Source organism: Pezoporus flaviventris, unplaced genomic scaffold, assembly GCF_033815535.1.
Source record: "Pezoporus flaviventris isolate CSIRO_AGI_PZ_B2104156 unplaced genomic scaffold, CSIRO_AGI_Pfla_v1 ptg000013l, whole genome shotgun sequence".
NCBI classification, from domain to species: Eukaryota; Metazoa; Chordata; class Aves; order Psittaciformes; family Psittacidae; genus Pezoporus; species Pezoporus flaviventris.
Window position 1 is genome coordinate 17,028,710 of NW_026892561.1, and position 20,734 is coordinate 17,049,443.

At 45.9% G+C, this 20,734-nt stretch overlaps 1 protein-coding gene across 1 annotated transcript in view; it reads right to left on the minus strand.

Annotated features, from left to right (window-relative positions):
- Positions 1-1,040: 1,040 nt before the first annotated feature.
- Positions 1,041-20,734, minus strand: part of PRRX1 (paired related homeobox 1) — a 40,950-nt gene continuing 21,256 nt past the window's right edge. Inside the window, exons 2-4 of the mRNA XM_061451898.1 lie at positions 7,668-7,843; positions 6,877-7,058; positions 1,041-2,159 (exon numbers count right to left, since the gene is read on the minus strand). Of these exons, the coding sequence (XP_061307882.1) occupies positions 2,021-2,159; positions 6,877-7,058; positions 7,668-7,843 (497 nt within the window). The 3' untranslated portion in view covers positions 1,041-2,020. The remainder of the gene's footprint in view (positions 2,160-6,876; positions 7,059-7,667; positions 7,844-20,734) is intronic.

The window sequence follows — 20,734 nt, forward strand, 5'->3', positions numbered from 1 at the left end:
AACAAAACCAACCCAACAACAACCCAGGAGCAGCACACAGTCACGAATGTAACTTACACTAGTTTGGATTTGGGACTTTTTTCCCAGTGTTAGCTCAAATACTTTGGCTGGATTTCCATTCATTCTCTGCCAGTTTAATTTTCACCTTCACTTGAAAGAGATTTATTTCTCATTTCCTGAAACATGCTGGTTTAGCCTATCAAAGCCCACTCACAGACATCTACACATGCCCAGAGTGTCTGCAGGAAACACCAAGATGGAAACCTAAGCCACTCTACCAGAAGTATCCTTCATGACTGCCCTTCATTATCCTTCCCCTATGGTCCAGCCTGGACCACAGAGTAGCTTTGCTGCCTGCAGTGGGACTATTCCATGGCAAAGTCCTGTTCAGTCTGGGCAGGTCTCCTGCACAAGCACTGTTTGCAATAAATACGTCCAATTATCCCCCCAAATTTGAAAGAGGCAGGCATCACCAGCAACATGAAAGATCCTAATTTGCTCAGGGTGCTTGAAAAGAAGAAACCTCTTTTGCGTTGCACTGGGTCTATTCTTTATGGAAAGAAGGAAATTGGCTCCTAATCTGCTTTGCAGACTCCAGAGGGAGAACAGCAGGTAAGGAGAGCAAAGGACAGCGGTTAAGACTATAGAACAAGTCATAGTGGGCTGTGTTAGGGGAACTGGAGGGAAATACAGTCTTCATGTGGGATGCTCCCTGCCGAGACATCACCAGTCCTCAGAGGGGCTGGCTGAGACTTTCCGTGGGGTCGTCCTTGAGTGTTCTCAAGAGCCACATGAACCTAACCAACTGGAAAGGAGATCCTTGTCTTATTCTATAAAGCTGCAAATTTCTATGGGGAAAATCTGCTAAGGACCATGGCTCCCTCCAATGCCACATCTTTGGAGTTTCTCATGGGAAGATGTGAGCTGGCCATTTCAAGTGCTGATCAAGGCTACAGAGAAGAGCCCTGACAAGGGCAAGAGTCTGTGGCTGGAATTTCAATGCACAGCTCCAGGAACCTGGATGCAGCACAAACATCCCAAACATTTTCAATGGATTTTATTTTGTTTAATAAAAAACACCAACCAAGCTTGCATGTATTATCTTATATATATAAATATATACAGTATATATAAAACAAATGCATCTGGACAACGCCTTTCCCTGTGGCACAAACTGTAAGGCATAGAAAGGAGTGTCCTAACAGTCCTATTCTTGGCACTACAGAGTGATCCCTCCAGAAGCCCCAACCTCCCCCCCCCCCCCCCCCCCCCCCCGTTGGCTTTTCTCTCTTCTTTGGCTTTTTGAGGGAGCAGTGCTGGGAATACTCAAGAAAGCAATGAAGCGCTGCAAAGCCTAAGGAGGTCTTCCTCATGTATCAGACTGGTCCAGGCAGCTCGGCTAGGATGACCCCATCTCGTTGCACTAATGGGTTTCTTGCAGACTAATGGTAATGGTGCTGCCCCCATGGCACAGGGGACTGGAGGGATGGAGGGTCAGGTGGATACAACAGAAAGCTGTGGCCCAAAAAACTTCTCCTTCTAGGGTGAGCTGGGGCAGGGGAGAGAGGATCAAGCTTTGTATCTCAGCATGGTGGTTGGTGAGATATGTCCATGGGCTGAGATCAGCAGAGGTTTTTTTTTTGCAGTCCCATACAAAAATGGAAACCAACAAGGGTGAGACTGTCCTTTACTGAAGAAGCTCATAGTATATTGAGCAGAAGCAATAAACCTGACAATTACAAGAAAAATAAAAATGGTGGCATTATCCCAAAAGGAAGGAGGAACCTTGTTACTCACGAGCGGTTCAGTTTGCTCCCAGTTTGGTCCCCATATCAGTTCTGGGTTAGGGTTGACTTTTTTTAATCTTTTTCTTTTTTTTTTTTTTTTTTGGCTTTTTTTTTTTATGTGTGTGGTTTTTTGTTGTGTGTGGTTTTGTTTTTTTCTTTTAGCACAAACAAGTTGCAAAGCAGGACGGGTGCTGTTGTATTTTCTCCTTCTGCAAGGCAGATGCCTCCAGTCATTAATTGACTGTGGGCACTTGATTCCTCTGTAAACTGTATTCCTTTGCCTTCAGTCTCAGGTTGGCAATACTGTTGGCCATATTCATACCCTGTGCCGGGCTGGCATTGGTACACGTGGCGGAGTAAGTGGCCATGGCACTGTGGGATAGAAAGAGAGAAACATCATGTCAGATTGGTCTTCACACCATGCAGAGAGCAGACATGCACCACAGTGAGGTTAAACCCTGGGGTTTCTTTACCTGCAGGATGTGAGCAGGGAATGATCACTACTTTTTATTTAGCGCCCCTGTAAATCTCTCCACTGCAGTTCACTTACCCAGGGATAGCCGATGCCAAAGCTGGTTGAAGTCAACAGGAAAATTTCCATTTCCTATTTTCTAACCCAAAAGGTTTACAACAAGGTCAGGGCTCCCAGCCTGCCAGTCAGACCATTGTCCTTATAAGTATTCCTACTGGAGCCAATGTCTTTTTGATGAGAGCAATTGCTGGTTTTATTGCTTGTGAAATCACGTCACTTCTGAAACACATGTTACATTAAAGAAATGCTCTGGGAAAAACCCCTTTCAACAATTGTGATGCTTTTTGGTTTCAGCCTTTTGGAATGAAAATTTCCACATTTTTTTTCCTTCAAAACTTCAGCTGATCATAAAGAACATGCCCTAAAGGCTGAGGGAAAAAAGAAAAAACAAAACATATTTTCTCCCTTCAGATCATGACTTTATTCATTGAAAACATTACTTTTGCCAGTGGAAGCTGAACAAAGATCTGAGTTCTTTCTTATCCTACCAAATATTTGCCAATCTGCTTTCCAGACCACTAGAAAACTTGTTTAACCCATGTGTCCCAGGTTTCTGTGGAAAGCAACCCCCATTCCTCAAAAAAGCAAACTATCTGACCCTGCTGCATTTCCTACACAGGGGTCCACAGATCAAAACCACTTGAAAAACACTGCATGAACCAGAGGTGCCCATTTAACACAGCCAGCATGTTCCACAGGAAACCACAAATGCCCTCATGGAGGCAAGCTCAGCTCTGGTGCTGACCCCTTCCATCTGCTTGCCTGGGTGGCTCCCATCTGAGGCTCTGGGAAAGGCTCTCCTCCACCCACAGCCTAAGAAGACCTTTTTTCTTTCTAATTTTCCTTTTTCTCTCTTTTTTTCCAGCCCTTACCTCTCAACTGGAAGAGCCTTTGCAACAGCAAATCTCCCTTGAGGGATGTAGGCATCTGCTGCACAAACAGATCCAGTCTGTGGGCATGAATGTTTGCCCCAAAGCGCTGCTGGTATCTCTTGACTTCATAGGACAGAGCTAACCTGCCAGGAATTTAAATGCGATCCAGTACCGTCTGAATCCTCAGCCTCCAGCAGATCCAGACCACCTGATACTTGTAGGTCCCATCCCAAGCCAAATTACTCCTATTTTTCACTTCAGTATCAGGGAAAAGAACTTCTTCAGGGGGAAACTGTCATCTTTGCTTCAAGACCAGTGGAAACACAACAGCTTACACACATGGAAATAACAGGTAAGACCTGTAGATAAAAAGCTGCTTACACCCATTCAGGGGAAAGCACTGAAAACTCCACAGGAAAGCAAACATTCAGGACACTTTGAGAATATCTAACAAGTACTAGAAGGACACAGAGATATTAGAGTGCACACATCAAAATACAGGCTTGACTCAGCCCAACTTGGGGTGCATCAGCTGCATTTTGCCAGGGTCCAGGACGTGATAGATCAGGGTGCCTGGAGCCCTCCCCAGGCAGCTGCACACCCCCTCAGTTCCCTCTCCTCTCTGTGGCTGGGTTGGTGACTTTACCCTCTCCTCCCCCATAAGTCAGCAGCAATGTGAAAAGAAGCCAAGTCCTGCCCACAGAGGCATTGCAAAGTTTCAGGTGCATAGCTGGTGGCTGCTCAAGCACCCGTTCCCACCTGCTTCCTCAGGGTTTTGTGCTGGAAGAAATTAGAAGAGCCTCAAGGATACTCTAGATTAGATAAAATAAGAATTTTCACTCTTGGCTGTAAACTTTCCCCATTCAAAACCAGACTGCTGCCCAAGTCTGGTCCAAAACTCCAGGAAGCCTCCTGCTCTCACCTCCCCAGAGGTGTAGGGAGCATTACGATTGTCCAGTGAAATCTCTGCTAAACCAAAAACCTCCAGAAACACTCTTTTAGCAAGTTATTCCACAAGGAGCACTACACAAGAAGGCTGTCTCCAAACATACGTCTAGCTTGATGGTTGCTCCAGAGACTCTCCAGGTTCTAATAAGGGTGGAATTCACCCTCCTGCCCACCCCCCCCCCCCCCCCCATTCAGGCACAGGTAGAATCCCCTTCCTCTGCTCAACTGCCTGCTTTCATGAAACACAGAGGAACATGACGATCTTGAGGTCCTTACCAACCCTAACTATTCTATGACTCTATGTTTCTGAGGCCTAAAATCCTTCAAAAATGGGTTTCTTTCGATCTTTCAAATATAGGTTTCAGTGGCCCATGGAATCAAAGGTTGTTGGAGTGGGAAGTGCAGGCCGACAGCATGACTGCTAGTCTTGTTTTCTTAGGAACCTATGCTAAAAAATGTCTAAGCAAAACATTTCAGCTTCAAAAAAATAACAGTATCTACTTGGCTATCTATGTGTCACGGATCTGCAAATAGCTTTGGTTGACCTGTGGCTGAATGTATTTGGAGAATAAACACAGTGATTGAAAACTTTCCCCAGATCTAAGAGTAAAACCAGCACCAGCCGTGCAGCACTCAGCCCTCTCTGGGACTAGCTGTTAGCCAAGGGCTGGTACAGCAGCAGGAGGAAGGTGGGGAGGGGGCAGAGGGCCATGCAAACACTCTGCATGGATGTTTTTCTCCAAGTGTCCAACACTTTAATAACACTACTCAGTTCAACGCTTTAATGAAGCTGTGACAACCTGTCCCAGGTGCCTTTGAATACGAATGTGATTGCTAGGAGATGACCAGTAGGATTAGAAAGCCTAGGGAGCATAAAGTGTCTGAGAGTCCTGACCAACCCACAGCATGGAAACGAGCTGCTCTGCTCCTCTGCCAACGCCTCCTACTCCTCTCCTACCCCTACTCTCTACCCAGTGGCAGGGTGACAGTCCATCCTGATTTGTCTTGTCAGCCAGCAGGGAAAGCTGTAAGCTACAAATGTCTTTGCTGAAACATCTTGGCTTAAGACAAGATATCAAGACAGTGAGGATGCATCTTCACACCATGGAGAGAAATAGCCAGGCCTGGACCTCAGGGGGAGAAAAATCAACCCTAAGGTTTTCCATTCTCTCTTGCTCTCCTTTCATACATCCCAAATGGCTTGGGCTTCTCATAGCCCAGAGTGGACCCAGACAGCCCAGTGTGCCCCCAGCAGTTACCTTTGCAGGGTCTTCTCCTAGAGGCTGCTGTGAAGACCCTTGTGTAAACAACATCTTGGGAGGGACGATCTATTTTTAAAAGTGTGAGAGGTAGAAATAAGCCACTAGCATTCAGTAGGGACCTGGTACTGTGACCAGAGCAGTCTCTGCTAGGTGGGGAAAGCCCTGTGCTTCTCTCCCCTGAACTCACCACCCAGACTCCTCCCTAAGATGCTACACCAAGGAGCAACTCACAGAGTGAAAGCCTTAACCCCAAAAGGGGGATTTTGCCAGACAGCAGTCCTCAGCTAAAATCCAAAGGATAAGGGCCATCTCTAAGACTACGTTAGTGGTCATCAAAATCATCCTTTTCAGTACCTGGAGTGGGTGAACCTATGACTTCTTGTTCTGGGTGGATGAGGACCACCTCACCTCATGGCAGTGAAGCAACCAAGGAAGAGAGGTCCTGGGTATGGTGTGGCTCCTGAGCTAGTGGGAAGATGGCTGTGACCAAGGCAGATGAACACGAAGAAATCCAGCCAAAGGTTCCAAGGTCCTGACCAACAATGAAACTGCTGTGCTAGAAAATGCCCACCAACTTCATTTTTAACTGCCTATAAGCCAGCTGACTCCCCACAAAACAACGCAGCCTATGGATCTTGTGTCCACACTCAGTTCCTGCTGGGCTGTGCATGGCACAGAGGAGGACAGGGAGACCTGTGATGTGCATGGACATCCCAGATCCTTTGAGCAGACTGGGGCTGCCACATCTGCACTTCTTTCCTGCTACCCCTTCAGCAGCACTGGCCACAGATGGACACCGAAGACCAGTCTACCATCCAGAGACACCTGGTCCTTACTGTGGGCAAACCACAGCACAGCACAATGGCACACCTCGTACACATACATGCTTGTGCTGTAGCAACTAGAAAGAAACTGCTCACCAGTTCAATGCTGACCACTGACGGGAGGATTGGGAGCAACATGCATAGAACGAGCTCCCAGCCCTTCCACGTATCCCAACCAGTGACTGCCATGATACAGCCACAGAACTCCCTCTTCTGGCCGCTGTGTGGCGGCTGAGCTTCCTCAAGTGCTCTGCCATCCCTTTCTCCTGGACCTGTGTGTCCCACGGAAATGTTTCTTCCTTGCTTTAAACTGGATGCACTAGGGAAGCAAGTGCAACCCTTCTGTTTCCATTTATTTATACCTGATCCTGTCTTGAAATTTCCTGACCTGCAGAGAGACACCACCAAAAAAGAAGCCTCAATCTCCCGGAAAGCCACAACAATGCTGAACCAAGGCCACCTTGCGTGCCTGGCGGTGAGATGGAGTAGAATGCGAACAGGTAAAGAAAAGCAGTGGGGCGGACAAACTGCTGTATCCTCCAGTTACCCCACGTAAACACAAACATCACTTTACAGCTGTCTGAGGGCCACTCTCAGGCTGCTCTATACCATGCCAGGAACTGGTCATCCCCAGAGGGGTTATTCACTCACCTGTAAGGTGAGGCGGTACCCCAGGAGAGATAGTCAGTGGGTCTCGGAGCTGGGCGAGGTACTATGGGCTGCTCCACAGCAGTCACGTCCCCTGAGTAGGATTTGAGCAGAGAGGCATTCTTGCTGGCCAGCATCGCTCTCTCATTCCGGCGAAACTTGGCTCTCCGGTTCTGGAACCACACCTGGGGTGGGAAGCACACAGACACACCAGCCATCACAACCAGCTCTGCTGTGACACTCACTCTTTCACCATATCACCTCTGCCCTACTGGGCAAGACAGGACTCTGTAAAAGCATGCTGTTTTGGCATGCCTGTCACTGGAAACTATAATGACAAGACAATCCTCATGTCTGCCCTGATAAAAGACCTTACACACGGAACTAGCTCAGTGAAGATACTGTGGGGCCAGGTCTGTGCTGTGCTATAGGCAGCGAGGCCTGGGAGTGCTGTAAAACACATCATGTTCTATGGTTTACCATGAACTTTAGAAGCTGCAGACTTGCAAGCTAAGAGCTGAGCAGTTCAAGATAATGTGAGCAGCCTGAGCACAGGACATCCAACATCTTGGCCTTGAACACATCTGACAGGGCAGGTGGTAAGTATGGTGGCAGATCAAGCCTGGAAGTCCTCCTCAAGGCATGGCACGCTTGGGTCTGCAAGACAGCATGACCCAGAAGCTTGGTGACCCTAGTGTGCCATACAGACCTCAGGGATTTCTACTGCTGTACTGGAATGGCCTGGTAACTCCTCCCCAGGTGATGTGCATCTCCATACAAGCTGTGGTGATTACCTGAACTCTGGCTTCAGTGAGATTGACTCTGCGTGCAAGGTCTTCCCGTACAAAGGCATCAGGGTAGTGTGTCCTTTCAAAGACCCTCTCTAATGCCTGGAGCTGGCTGCTGTTGAAGGTAGTCCTGTTTCTCCTCTGCTTTCTTTTCTTCTTCTCTTCTGAGTTCAGCTGATCATCTAGGAGAGATAATTGGAGATGTGAAAGGCTAGAAAATTCATATCCCACAGCAATGGGGTGAATAACCTCAATGGTTTCAAAGTGGAAAGGGCTTAAGAAGAGGTTTGCAAAATATCAACACCACACCTTAATCATGCCATGTTAGTCCTCATGTAAAAAGGAGGTGGAAAGTGAATCGACCCCCAGCATTTATTTCCCAGGATAACTGTGTGAGACTTGTACCAGCTCTTTCAAGCTACCCCATGCCTCAGATTCCTCATCTCTAAAAAGAAAAAAAAGAGTCCAAAATGCATCTTAGCATTCCCAACAACCTTAGAAACATTTTCTAACCATAAGAATCATGAACCCCTGGTCTCTTGGCTTCAAATTTCCAAAGACTGCCCTTACTGGGACATAGTGCAGCTCTCTGGGGCGAGACTGAAGAACAGTTGTGCATTCTCCATCACACTCTTTGCCTTGCCCAAGCCAGCAAGGTGGCAAACAACAAACTGTGCATCCCATAAGAGCTCATATTGTTTTGTACCTGATTTCTGTTTACTCCAATAATAAATCAGTATATCCACACATCTGGAGTCACACATACCACTACTACCTGTGCTTACCTACAATCTCTGGAGTAACATCAGTGCTGAGATAACTACAAAATGGCTTTTACTAGCCAATACCTGCTCTGCACCATCTCTCCTTTTTCTTACCTACAATCTCTGGAGTAACATCAGTGCTGAGATAACTACAAAATGGCTTTTACTAGCCAATACCTCCTCTGCACCATCTCTCCTTTTTCCAGTGCTGTTGCACATCCCAGTGTAGCAGCAGCAATGAAGGTATCAATGCACGGCCACTTGCAGGTACTGGTCAGCAGTGAGATCCAGGGGTCTGAGTGCTCTTTATTAGGGCAATCTGGAGGCTATGACACTGGTTTTGCTCCTACCCTACTTGTACTAAGGTATGTTCACTCATCACACCAGTCATGCACAGAAAACGCTTCAGTTACCATAGGAAGCCACTCTGAAGGAAGTGGAGAGCAAGGCACCAGCCTGCAGGAGCAGGAGGCCACTGCTGGCTCTGTAAAACAGCCCCATTCAGGCTGCAGGACTAGCATGACATTCCCTTGCACTCGTCCCTCTTCAAGTGCTCCAGTGTGTGGGGTCCTACCAAACCATCAAGGCTTCTTGTGCTCCTGCAGCCCCAGCTGTCAATGCTCCTAAGCACAATGGGCAGAGCCCCAGCTGGGCAATGTCAGCATGGTCCCACTGCCCTACGTGGCAGAAGTTACACCTGGGAGGATCTGAGCCAATATATATGCCAGGATGCATTAAATTTTATCAATCATTGTATCTAACAATGCATATGCTAGTGCATTTTATTTTAAGTTAATCACTGTGCACCTTGTCCCAGATGACAATCTCACCACTGAGAGTCCAAGGGCTTGACCTGCTATATACAGCTGCAGAATGTCCCCTCGATAGTCATTTCTTTTGCCATATGCAAAAATGACAGCTTCCCTCATCCTCCTGTTCTCCAGGGGGTATGTAAGGCACAGGGAGAAGCTGACAAGGAAATTAAAGTCTGTGGTTGTTGTCCTCACCACCTGTTTGTGCTGCTTTTCACAGCCCATCTGGTAACAGTTAGGGCACCTGAAGGCCTGTGGAGCAAGGCCCATCCATTTAGGAACAAAAGGACATTCCTCTTAAATTAAAGTAGTTTTTTTCGAATTCCTGTAGGTTTACAGCTCCTCTGTTCCCAGTCCTCCTCCAACAGCCTAAAGATCCCCAGAAGACTCTTTTCCAGGCTGGGGATTCCTGGATGCAAAAATACGTCCTCGGTTTTCTTGTATCTGAGAACAAGTATTTGGAGACCAGTTTTTAACAGCATGTTGAATTATAAAGCTGAGCTGGGAGGGAACTGGCAGAGGCAGGAATGTGCAAAAAATAAAACCCCGAATGTGCATAGGAGTACCAGGACTCCCAAAATAAGGCTACAGGTGACTGTATCCTCCTCAGGTGGTGGGAAGCAAAGCGGTGAAGCAGAGGGATGGGATTTAACCGCTGCTTGTGCAGAACACCATGCATGCATTTCTACATGGTGGGGGTTTTAGCGCTGTCAAAGGGACTGTCCCTTATAAAGAAGCAAAGAGGTCCTGCACACTCCTCTCTTGGCTCATCATCAAAGCCTTTACAAAAAAGGTCAGTGATTTTCCTCTGGTTCTACTGGACAGCTTTGACATAGTTGTGCCACTTTGCACTACACAACATAGCGAACAGCGAAGAATGAACCTCAGGGCACGATCATCCCTCTGAATGGCAGAAACATTACAAGACCTTACTGCCGCGGAGGCCAATGTCAACATGAGTGTCTGGCCTCCTTCTGAGTTATCCATTTGATGCTGTTTTATGATCTAAACCCTGCCTATGCAGACTGGATGAACAAATCAATAAAAGCTTTTGGGACCCCTAGGGAATCCCCGCCAGGCCTTTGAAGATGACACCCAGCTGGAGGGAGCTCAAGCCCAAGGCAGTCTGGCCATTGCTCAGATCCTGTGTGACAGTTACACATGAAGAAGGGTGAGAACATCACTCTGGGGAGCAAGGAGGGCCAAAGCCTGTAAAACACTAGAGAACAGGAATCCCTCTTGCCAGGCACGTTAACACAATTTGCCTGGTTTCCTCTCGGTGTACAGCGAGACACTGGTGATTCACGGCTCACCTCGTAATTACTGGACCCAAAAATAGTAGGGCAAAGAAACGGAAAGTTGCAGGCAGGGGCCACATTGCAGTGACTCACAGTTGGGTCACTGTTGGCTAATGCACCTCCAGCATCGGCTGGTGTGGAGCAGGGATATGAATCACCTCCTTTTTTTAACAGGATGTAGCTGGACAGAGGTGGTTCGACAGCAAAGCGCAACCTGTTGACAGGGGGGTTGGGATTTTACCACACCTCTGAAACATCACAATGCAGCTAGATCCAAATGTCTACAGAAGTTACATGGATCGCAGGAAAAAAATAGTAATAGCCGTATTAGCCCAGAGTGCTGCTGAGTTGATCATTCCTTGCGTTTTGCCATGCAGACATGCCATATGTTGGTTACAAACTGCTAACTAGGGACTGCAGACACCTAAACCCCAGAAGTCTGCCAATGTCACCTTGCTCACAGCAGTCACTGGCTGCCTTCAACATGTCAGCGGGGTATTTTTTTTTTTTCCCTGTCATTATTTCTTTGTCAGGAAACAACACTGAACACTGAAAAATGGTATTCCTAAACAGTGTTGACAGCACTAGTGACTGAAGTCAGCAGAAATGGAGAGAAGAGGAAAACAGCACTAAAACTTTTTAGATAGGTCAGAAGTCTTTCACCAACATTCTTTTAATCAGAAATATTTTATTACAAGCAGCGTTCTCAAAAGTTGAGCTGCCTACAAATGCATCCCCCGGAGAGATCGAAATGCACGCTCTTCTCTCAGGAACGTGATGTTGGAAAATGTGGGAATTTAATTTCAATATCCCGACCTTTCATGTTGGGCTGGGGGATTTTGTTTCCTGTTTCCACATTTGTGTTTTCCTGTTATTTCTAAATTCACCCGTGACATGCAAATCCTGGCATCGTACACAAACGCACTTCTAGGATGCACCAAAGAATTTTCAATTGCTCTTAAATGATACCGTATGAAACACCCTATTCTTTTTCTATTGCTCATCACGCCTCCTCTTGCAATGAGGCAGATCCACACTTGAAGATGTTCTGATCCATGCTTCTTAATGCACAGCGGCTGTCCTAATGTCTGTGACTATCACTGACATACAGTCAGATGGCTCCTGTTGGGATGCCACATTGAAAATTATATGCATTATAAAACAAAACAGCGTTGGGAACTAAATGCCTACATATAAGTTACAAGATCAGTAATTTTTTCCACCAGTATTGGCAACCACAACATATTTTGGATTTCCAGTTTGCAGGAATGCTCATGCATACTTGCTTTCGTTCCAGATCAGAACAAAAACTAATTTCGAGATGGGATTTACTGTGTGGGCAGTTTTGAAAAGTCTTGACCAGTTCTATTACGTCCAGAACAACCTATTATAATATATTAACTGGATGTGAATTGAAAGTGAACAATTGGATTCAATTAAGTGAAAGACTGAGACACTTAACCACAATATCATATACAGTAAGGCAGGAAAGATTTGTCACATCAGTTATATAAACTGTAAACTGAGAAAGGATTCCAGGAATAAAATACAGAATCACATTATCATCAGAGCATTCCAAATAAGAATTTACAGAGAAAGTTTGAACACAGATTAAAGAAGAAACAAGACAAATTATTTCACAGGGAAAAAAATAATCTAGAAACTAAAACCACAGGAAATAAAATCTATTAAATATAGAAAAATAAAATCCTGCAAGCCCAAAACCAAAAAAGGAAGTTTTATTCAGAGTGGCGAAGAAACAAAGGAAAGAGGAGAATGAAAGGGAGAGGAACAGGTTTCTTATTTGGTTTAAAATTAAATTTTAAGATACTCGAGTAGAAATACTTTCACCGTTCGCCCCCGGCTCCCAGCAGACTCCTCTCCCCAACATCAGCCTTCCAGGCAGTTATGGCCCTTTCCAGGCTCATGTTCCAGTTTTATTCGCGATCTACTTTGCTTTCGATTTATTATATCCCTCCAAAATATTGCAACTCTTTGAGTGCAGGGCAGTTTTGTCAACTTGTATAATAAAACAATTGAAAAACCAAAACCCAGATCTGAAAGGTTTAATGAAAGCTAAAACAAGGCACCAGAAAAGGGAGTGGGAAGCAGGAATGGGAACATTCAAAAGCTGCTTGATGACAAAGCCTTGCCCTAACTGCTTTAAGAATGGTCTCAAGTGATTTTCCACTCATGGAGGATGCTGGAGATGAGCCAGTGTGGCACAGAGCAGGGCTGCCCAGGGGCAGGGGTTCCCACCACCATCGCTTGTGCAAAGACAAGATCATACCGTGTCTAAAAATCTGACACCAACACTGCTCAGCGCCAAGCTCTGCCAGAGCAAGGTTCACCCTAAACAAAACAATCTCAACCTGAAAAGCCACTTTCCAGCCTGAAAACATCACTTTGCCAGAAACAGGGAAAAGCTTCACACCTCTATTTTCCCTCAGCTTGTTTGCCATGTCTTTGACCAGGCTGGACAGCCAGATCCACCCTGGAAGGGAAGCTGCTGATTTTGAAGCTTCCCTTCCCAAGCATTGACTGGAAGGACTCTGCTCCTCCAGGCAGCAGGAGCCCATTGCCCAGCAGCGTCCGTTGTCTTTACCAGATGCGAGCAGGGACAGGAGAGTGGCAAGAGGGCAACATTTCATGCTCAGAGCTGCCTTAGCTGTCAGATTTTCTAAAAGCTCCGAGGAGAAAACGAACTCCGGTTTATATGTATCATCATGCAAGAAAAGTATTTTCAAATGGAAGTAAGGTTTAACTTCAGAGTATGGAAATGCTACACAGAGAAGTTATAATTACCCTACACAAGACATCACGAATTTAGGCAATATGGAATGAATATGACTCTTGAAAAGAAACAAAATATGTTAAGGTAGCAGATGCCTATTAAGTAATGTACTGAAGCTAGCTCTGATGAGCAGTGATACCAAGCCCAGCTGTACAACTGTGATAACAGCAGGTTTGTATTTGACATTACAGGTCAGACTACTGAGATTTTTGATCTACCAGTTTTCTCCCATTATGTAACACCAGCTGAGCTTTTTTCTAACCTTTGCTGGCTGTTCCTGCGCGATCTGTGCACAAGACCTCAAATTATTTCAATTATATGGAAAATTCAAGTATCTGAAGTTCCAGTCTCATTAACATCGCCAGGAACACAGAAAAAAACAAACAACAAAAAAAAAACAAACAACCCCAAACCAAAGAAACAGATGCTACGGTCTCTTAAAAGCCTTTGGTTTTGATTATCTCTTAATCAGGTTCATTTTTTTGCACATAATACGTTATTTTGTGCATGAGCATGGAACTTCAGAGAGGTAATGCTGAATTTTTCATATAAAACCTAATATTAAATGGAAAAGTGTGCGTATTTTCAGTGTTTCATAGTGAGACTATGGCAGTTCCTATCCAAAGTGTCTGCAATGTGGAACCTATCAGAATAATTTTTAGCTGACCGCATACAAACAATTACATATCATTACAGAGCTGTGAATAGCTTTTGCATGGATAGCGTGCCTACAGTCTCCTGTTGTGTTCGGCTCTGCCTGCCAGACTAAGAGAACACGCTGAGGTCCTGTACAACGATGGCTCACCAGCATCAAGGGCAAAATGCTTGTTGTTTTCCACCAGGATAGGCTTTTGAGCAGAGGGACCTCCCACCTGTGCCATGGCCTAAAGGGACATTTCCAGGTGGGTTTCAATTCACAGCACCAGGCAGTGACTCTTGCCCATCAGGAACAAGGTCTTGGAGTCGCGGCTTTCCCAGTGGAGAGCCTATAGACACCTCTGAACTCCTGTGGACTAGTTTCTAGTATGCAAACAGTTTTCACCTGGACTTACAAGATGCTGCAGGCACCTGAGTGCAGAGGCATCCCCTGTACTCTGCTCTGCACTTTTGCAGGTCTACAAAGCTGGGGATCATGTCCCTCTGCAACCATAACCTGCCCTGCTCCTGATCTACAGATAGGGCAGCATGAGCTCCTCCTCAGCAGCTAAGAGACCTATCCTATGGGAAATGTAAGACAAATTTCCTCTTCAGGGTGGTTCTAGCTCTGGTGTTCTGTCTCCCATCTGGTGGGAACCTGCAGAGCACGTGGGCAGTTACAGCAGCTGTGTGTCCTCCCTAGCCACGTCAATGTTCCCGCTTTCTGGAGTTGATGAAGAAATGATGTTTGGGTGGGGTGGGGGGGGACAGGAAACCCAAACAAACCAGTAATCATGATCCAGTGCAAATCCAGAAAGTCTCCCTGGAAAGACATGACGTTAAGTATTAATTACTGGGAGAACAATATTTGTGGGGGCAAAAGTATACATCCTTCTCCAGAAATTGGTATAAAGCCATTGAAAGTGATCCCACAGACCAGTCTAAGTTCTGTTGTACAGCTCTGCTTTCATATTCACTAGGGTTTTTCTTCTGGGCATCCTACAGCTCAGAAGGCACACGGCTTAGTCCTGCTCTTCTAACAAGCCTTTCAGCTGGGTCTTGGGGTCAGAGTGTTCCCATAATACAATGAGTACGATATGGATTTCATAAGCTCCAAGACACAGTATGTTATGCATTTGGAATTCCTTGTATGCTTTTATACTTTGTTTTACATATTGTAATTTTTACATGCATTACCACATTGATCCTTGGAAAATGAATTTAAAAAAAATAATCAAAAGCAAACACGTATTTTAAAAGCCTGCCAGCAGCAAATCATGTTCTGTGAGACTGCACTCTGTAACTGAGAAAGAGACCAAACCACCAGATCGTGGCAGCAATCCAGCAGGGTGGATTTACCATGCTAGGGAGGCGACGGGATCCAAGGGGGCTGTAGTCCACCCCAAGTCCCTCATTAGGGTACCCCAATGCCGCAAAACATTGGATCCATGACAGATGAGCAGAAATGCAATTGCATAGCTCCGCCAGCCGATACCACCACAGGTATCATAGCCAAAACAGGCTTGCATGTCCCAGCACAGCACTCAGCTGCAATGACATCCAACTGCCGGTGACAGGATGACTACCAGACCTTCCCTGGAGAGCTGGTGCACCTCAGCCTTCACAGGCCATTCCTTACTCTTGGTTAAGACCCAAAATCACTGCATGTGGCGGGGCTGAAAACGTGTGAAGTCACAGCTTTGCAAGGTCAGGGGTATGACTCCCAACGCCCACATCCTCTTCCCACCAGTTCCCCTTCCCATGCTATGTGTTCTGATGTTTCATCTTAGGAACGGCATTCATTCAGCCAAGATCAAACTTCCTAAACTCCACCCTGCTCCATTGGCATTTTCTCATTTACAAAGCTGCCTCTCTATGTTCCTGGCCCACTCCCTGCCCCAGTTCATAACAGATAACACCTTTCTCCTCTCCAGCACCCCTTCGTGTCCTTTCTACAAAGGCTTTAAAAGCCAAGTTGTGAAACACTGCTCCTTTGAATTCTAATGTGCATGCAGTGTATATCCAAACTAGCACAACAGCTGAGAGTATTGTTCTCTGTTCTTAGCTTGACCATGTAACAAGAATGTCCCATGCAGGAGCAGACTGGTGCACCAGGAAGTATTCACATCCAGCTGGATACCACTAGCTATCACAACAATTAGGCAAGAAAATCTATTTTCCACACTCATGTCCCCAGCAGTGAGCTCCATAAGGTTACATGTTGTACAAATGGCACACAGTAGTATTTCTACATGCTTCCCTGTAGGATTTACCTGGTGTCTTCTTTCTCTGTGTACAGAGAAAGAGACCCACAGACCTACAGCTGGACATGAATCACAAACATATCACCTATGCCCCAGGTTTCAGGGATCAATATGCCTTTTGATGCCAAGGTGCTGGGACAAGACTTTTAACAGCAAAACACAGAATGTGTTAGGGAGACTCCTCCATTGTAGGGACCAAGCAATGGGGTGGATTTTGATTCCTTCCATGGAAAGTGGTCCCTATGAGAGAGCAAAATGGTGCGGTGCTGATACTTGGGCTGAGGGATAATGGGGTGTACTGGAGCCAAGAGCACTGAAGCAGCTGCTCCAGCCCTTTGGGATGGCACACTTCAGTCTTTTCAACATCTCTCCAGCTCTTGGAGGTTTTCCTGAGATCAAAATAGATAGAAAACACTTCCACCCTGTTCTCACGGCCACAGGTTCAGAAGGTTGGGCCTTTCTGATAGTACTCATGTAGAAGGATGCATCAGCCTGAAGCAGGGACCCTGCAGTCTTCCTCCCACTGCACGCCCACCTGAACTCTGGGGAGCACTGCTTTTATAAAACTTGGTTTTCTATTTTTAAAAGTGCCAAAAAATCCTCATGAACTTCAGCTACAGGAACCTTCTACTGGGGAAAACCAGAGATATTTTTGCCAGAAACAGATACATGTCAAAAAAAAACCCCACAAACAACAACCCAACCTGAAAACCACCACCATCAAAAATAAATAAAGGGGGATTTCAAAGACTGAGAAGTGCTGCTTTCAGGGGGAATTTCTTTTCAGCCCATATATACATTGCAGATGAACCACTTGGCATTTTGGGCCTTTCAGCTGGCTCATCTCTAAATGTTGTGGAGCCACAAGAGTCTGCAAACATTACCCAGCAATCTCCCGCCTGCACCAGGAAAGACTGACTCAGGCTGACCAGCTTCGTGAATGTCTCCGCTGGTTCAGGTCCCCATGGAGGCCCACCGTGCTGCTGAGAAGGGCCATTATTAAATAGCTCCATCCTGACTGGGTCTGGAAATACACTTGAATGTGCTTTTTTGGTATGTGGGACCCATGTGAGCAGACAGACAGTGACCAGTGGGATGCACATGCCAGCTGGCCCCACTGGTAGGCAGAAACACTGTTCTCAATGGATATTTCATCTGTTCATTGTTGAAATATCCAGGACTGCAAACTGCATGGCACAGAACGACCATCCTGGGATCATGGAACGCTACAGGCCAGGAGAAAGAGAAGTGCAAATAACAGTGAGAACATCAAAACCAGCTCTCCAAAGGCTGTGCTCCCCTCTCATTAGCATCCAAGAACAAATGTGGTTTGGCCAAATCAGTCCACCATCGCCATCGTTCCTACCAAGAAAACTGGCCTGGCGCTGCTGCAGAGCTCCACTTAGAAATCCAGATTTTGACCGCTAATGCATTTTATGGGTCCCTTTTGATCACAACTGGAAAAATGATAGCATCTGAGATCCAGAAATAACAGAACTTGAGCCTAGTTGTCAGCAGCCAGCCCACCTGCCCCTTCCAAGGGCTGAGCATCCTGACTGGAGCGTGCTCCTCAGATGAGGGATAAAGGACCTCTACATCCTGTAGTGCTACAGGAGGCAAAGGGATTAGAGCATATAAGGCCATTTGAAAACAACTTTTTTCCCTCATGTCCACAGTGAAAACTTGCTCTTGTAAGGCCAGGGAAAGGGAGGAGGGATAAGGCTGCTGCTGGGCTCCAAGGGACCAACCCTGCTGGACACAAGGACATTAAGCAAAACAGAAAGGTGGATAGGACAGACCATGGGCTCCAGGGGATGCAAAGGGAAATCAGGATCAGACCCACCTCCATCCTTAGCCTCTTCTGGACAGCAAATGCATTTCACGTTAGGTAATAAATTGCTACATCTTATGTTTCTTAGTCTGCTGGAATGATGACTATTTTGGAATGTATTTTGAATGGTTCTCTGCCAGAGTCAAACAATCATCTAGAAATTTTAAATCAAAAGGCTGAAAAATGGAAACCTCTGTATTTCCACAAAGTTCACTGCAGTTGGAAAAGCACAATTCCCAGCAGAGGAGGCAGAAGTATGATTGTCAAAGCTCCTGCGAATTGGGGCAAATGTGTGATATGCTGGAAAGAAACAATTCTTAATACAGAGTAATAATCTTTGCCTCCAGGTGATGAACAGATTATAGGATATCTGCTTATTACTGCTCTTAATCTGGCTGAAATGTCAGATACTGTAACCCAGAGGATGTAACAATTTAGGGGACCTCTTTGGAAAAGAAGGATATCTCAGCCACAAAACACTGCTTTCAGTCTAGTGCAGGGTTAGCAGACAAATGCTGCCATTCTAGCACAATCTAACAGAATTTAAGTCTTTTTAAAGGCTCTAGCTAATTAATCACACCAGCTGCCAATCTAGTCACATCCTCACTTAAGAGTTGCATCTCTTAAGACTTGACTCAAGCAAAAGACTTGATGGCTCATCCAAGGTAGCACAGCTGGTGAAACTATGCACCCATGCTGCACCACAGCCCCCTGCTCCAACTGCTGCATCCTGCTGTGGGAGCCTAGATCAGTTCATGTAGTTAATCAGTCAAAAGGCAATGACAGGTTGAGCAAGCTCAGCACAAACCCAAAGCTTGGATGGAAAACCTCCGTTGATAAAGGATACCGTAAGTGGTCTGGTCTCATCAGAGCAGCCACAGATGGAACAGGTCCAAGAAATAAGCTTTTCTCTCCCTCATGGAGATGGGCTGTCTAGACACATTGGCAAAGCTGCGCTGCCGAGTTTGCAGTGCTGCATCCTTCTTGTATACAGCCTGTCAAATACAGCAAATTCCTATCCCCTGGCCTGTGAGCATGGGCATTCTTCAAATTTCCCAGTGTCAGTCATTTCCAGAAATGCCAGTTACATTTAATGAGAAATTTTAAAATATTTTTCCACCCTCCCTTAGGAAAACATCTTGCGATTTTTTTTGATCAATCCTCTGGCAAAATCATTTGCTGGTTATTTCAATACACAAATTTTAACTAACAATTAAAGCAAAAATAAAATAAATTGAGTACAAAGTATTTTTAAGCCAAGAAACACTGATATGTGAATATGAATTGCAACTGAAACCTGAGAAAAATGTTCTCCAAATAATAAAAAACCAAAACCTATGGGAGTTGATGATGTTTTTCGCTAGAAAAACAATTATGTTTCAGAATATTTAGAGAGAGCATGCCTAGCCTCAGGGCACATTCAAAAGAGTGTGTACATGTAGGTTTAAACCCATCCAGATGAAAGCCCTCCTGGAAAAAGTAAATGATTTTCCACCAAATTAAAGATTACAGGGCTGATTAGTGTATATAATACAGATTTCTCCAGCATCAAGGGTCCTTAAAACAAGCTAGAGGAACATGTATCAGGGCTGGTACAGGTCAAACAGCATGTGCAAATTCAGTCTTGCACTAAGGTTAAGGTGGACTGGCACAACTTCATCAGTTCTCTGCCAGACTCGTGCCCCTGGAGCCCATGCCGTGCTCCCAGCTCTTGGTGAAACTGTATTTGAGAGAGGAGCTTTGGGAGAAAAAAAACACCAGGCAACAAAACCAGTAAAAAAGCAAAGCTGGGGCCAGGAGGCATATGGGCATGGTGGGATTTGGCAGCCAGGAAAACTCCCCAGCTCCAGCTTTCTAAATGACTGTAGGCAAGCCAGCCTGCTCCTCTGCACTTCTTTTTCTTTCCTTGCTTTGCCTTGTCCATCTGTTTAAAAATTTCTCTCTTGGAGGACATGTTACAGAATCACAGAATAGTTAGGGTTGGAAAGGACCTTAAGATCATCTAGTTCTAACTCCCCTGCCATGGGCAGGGACACCTCACACTAAACCATGACACCCAAGGCTTTGTCCAACCTGGCCTTCAACACCACCAGGGATGGAGCATTCACAACCTCCCTGGGCAACCTATTCCAGTGCCTCACCACCCTAACAAGAAAGAATTTCTTCCTTATATCCAACCTAAACTTACCCCGTTCAAGTCATAACCCTTTACTCCTTGCCCTGTCACTCCAGTCCCTAATGAAGAGTCCCTCCCCAGCATCCCTATAGGCCCCCTTCAGATACTGGAAGGCTGCTATGAGGTCTCCACGCAGCCTTCTCTTCTCCAGGCTGAACAGCCCCAACTTTCTCATCCTGTCTTCATACGGGAGGTGCTCCAGTCCCCTGATCATCCTCGTGGCCCTTCTCTGGACTTGTTCCAACAGTTCTATGTCCTTTTTATGTTGAGGACACCAGAACTGCACACAATACTCCAGGTGAGGTCTCACGAGAGCAGAGTAGAGGGGCAGGATCACCTCCTTCGACCTGCTGGTCACGCTCCTTTTGATGCAGCCCAGGATACGGTTGGCTTTCTGGGCTCCAAGCCCACACTGCAGCCACCTCATGTTCATTTTCTCATCGACCAACACCCCCAAGTCCTTCTCCACAGGGCTGCTCTGAATCTCTTCTCTTCCTA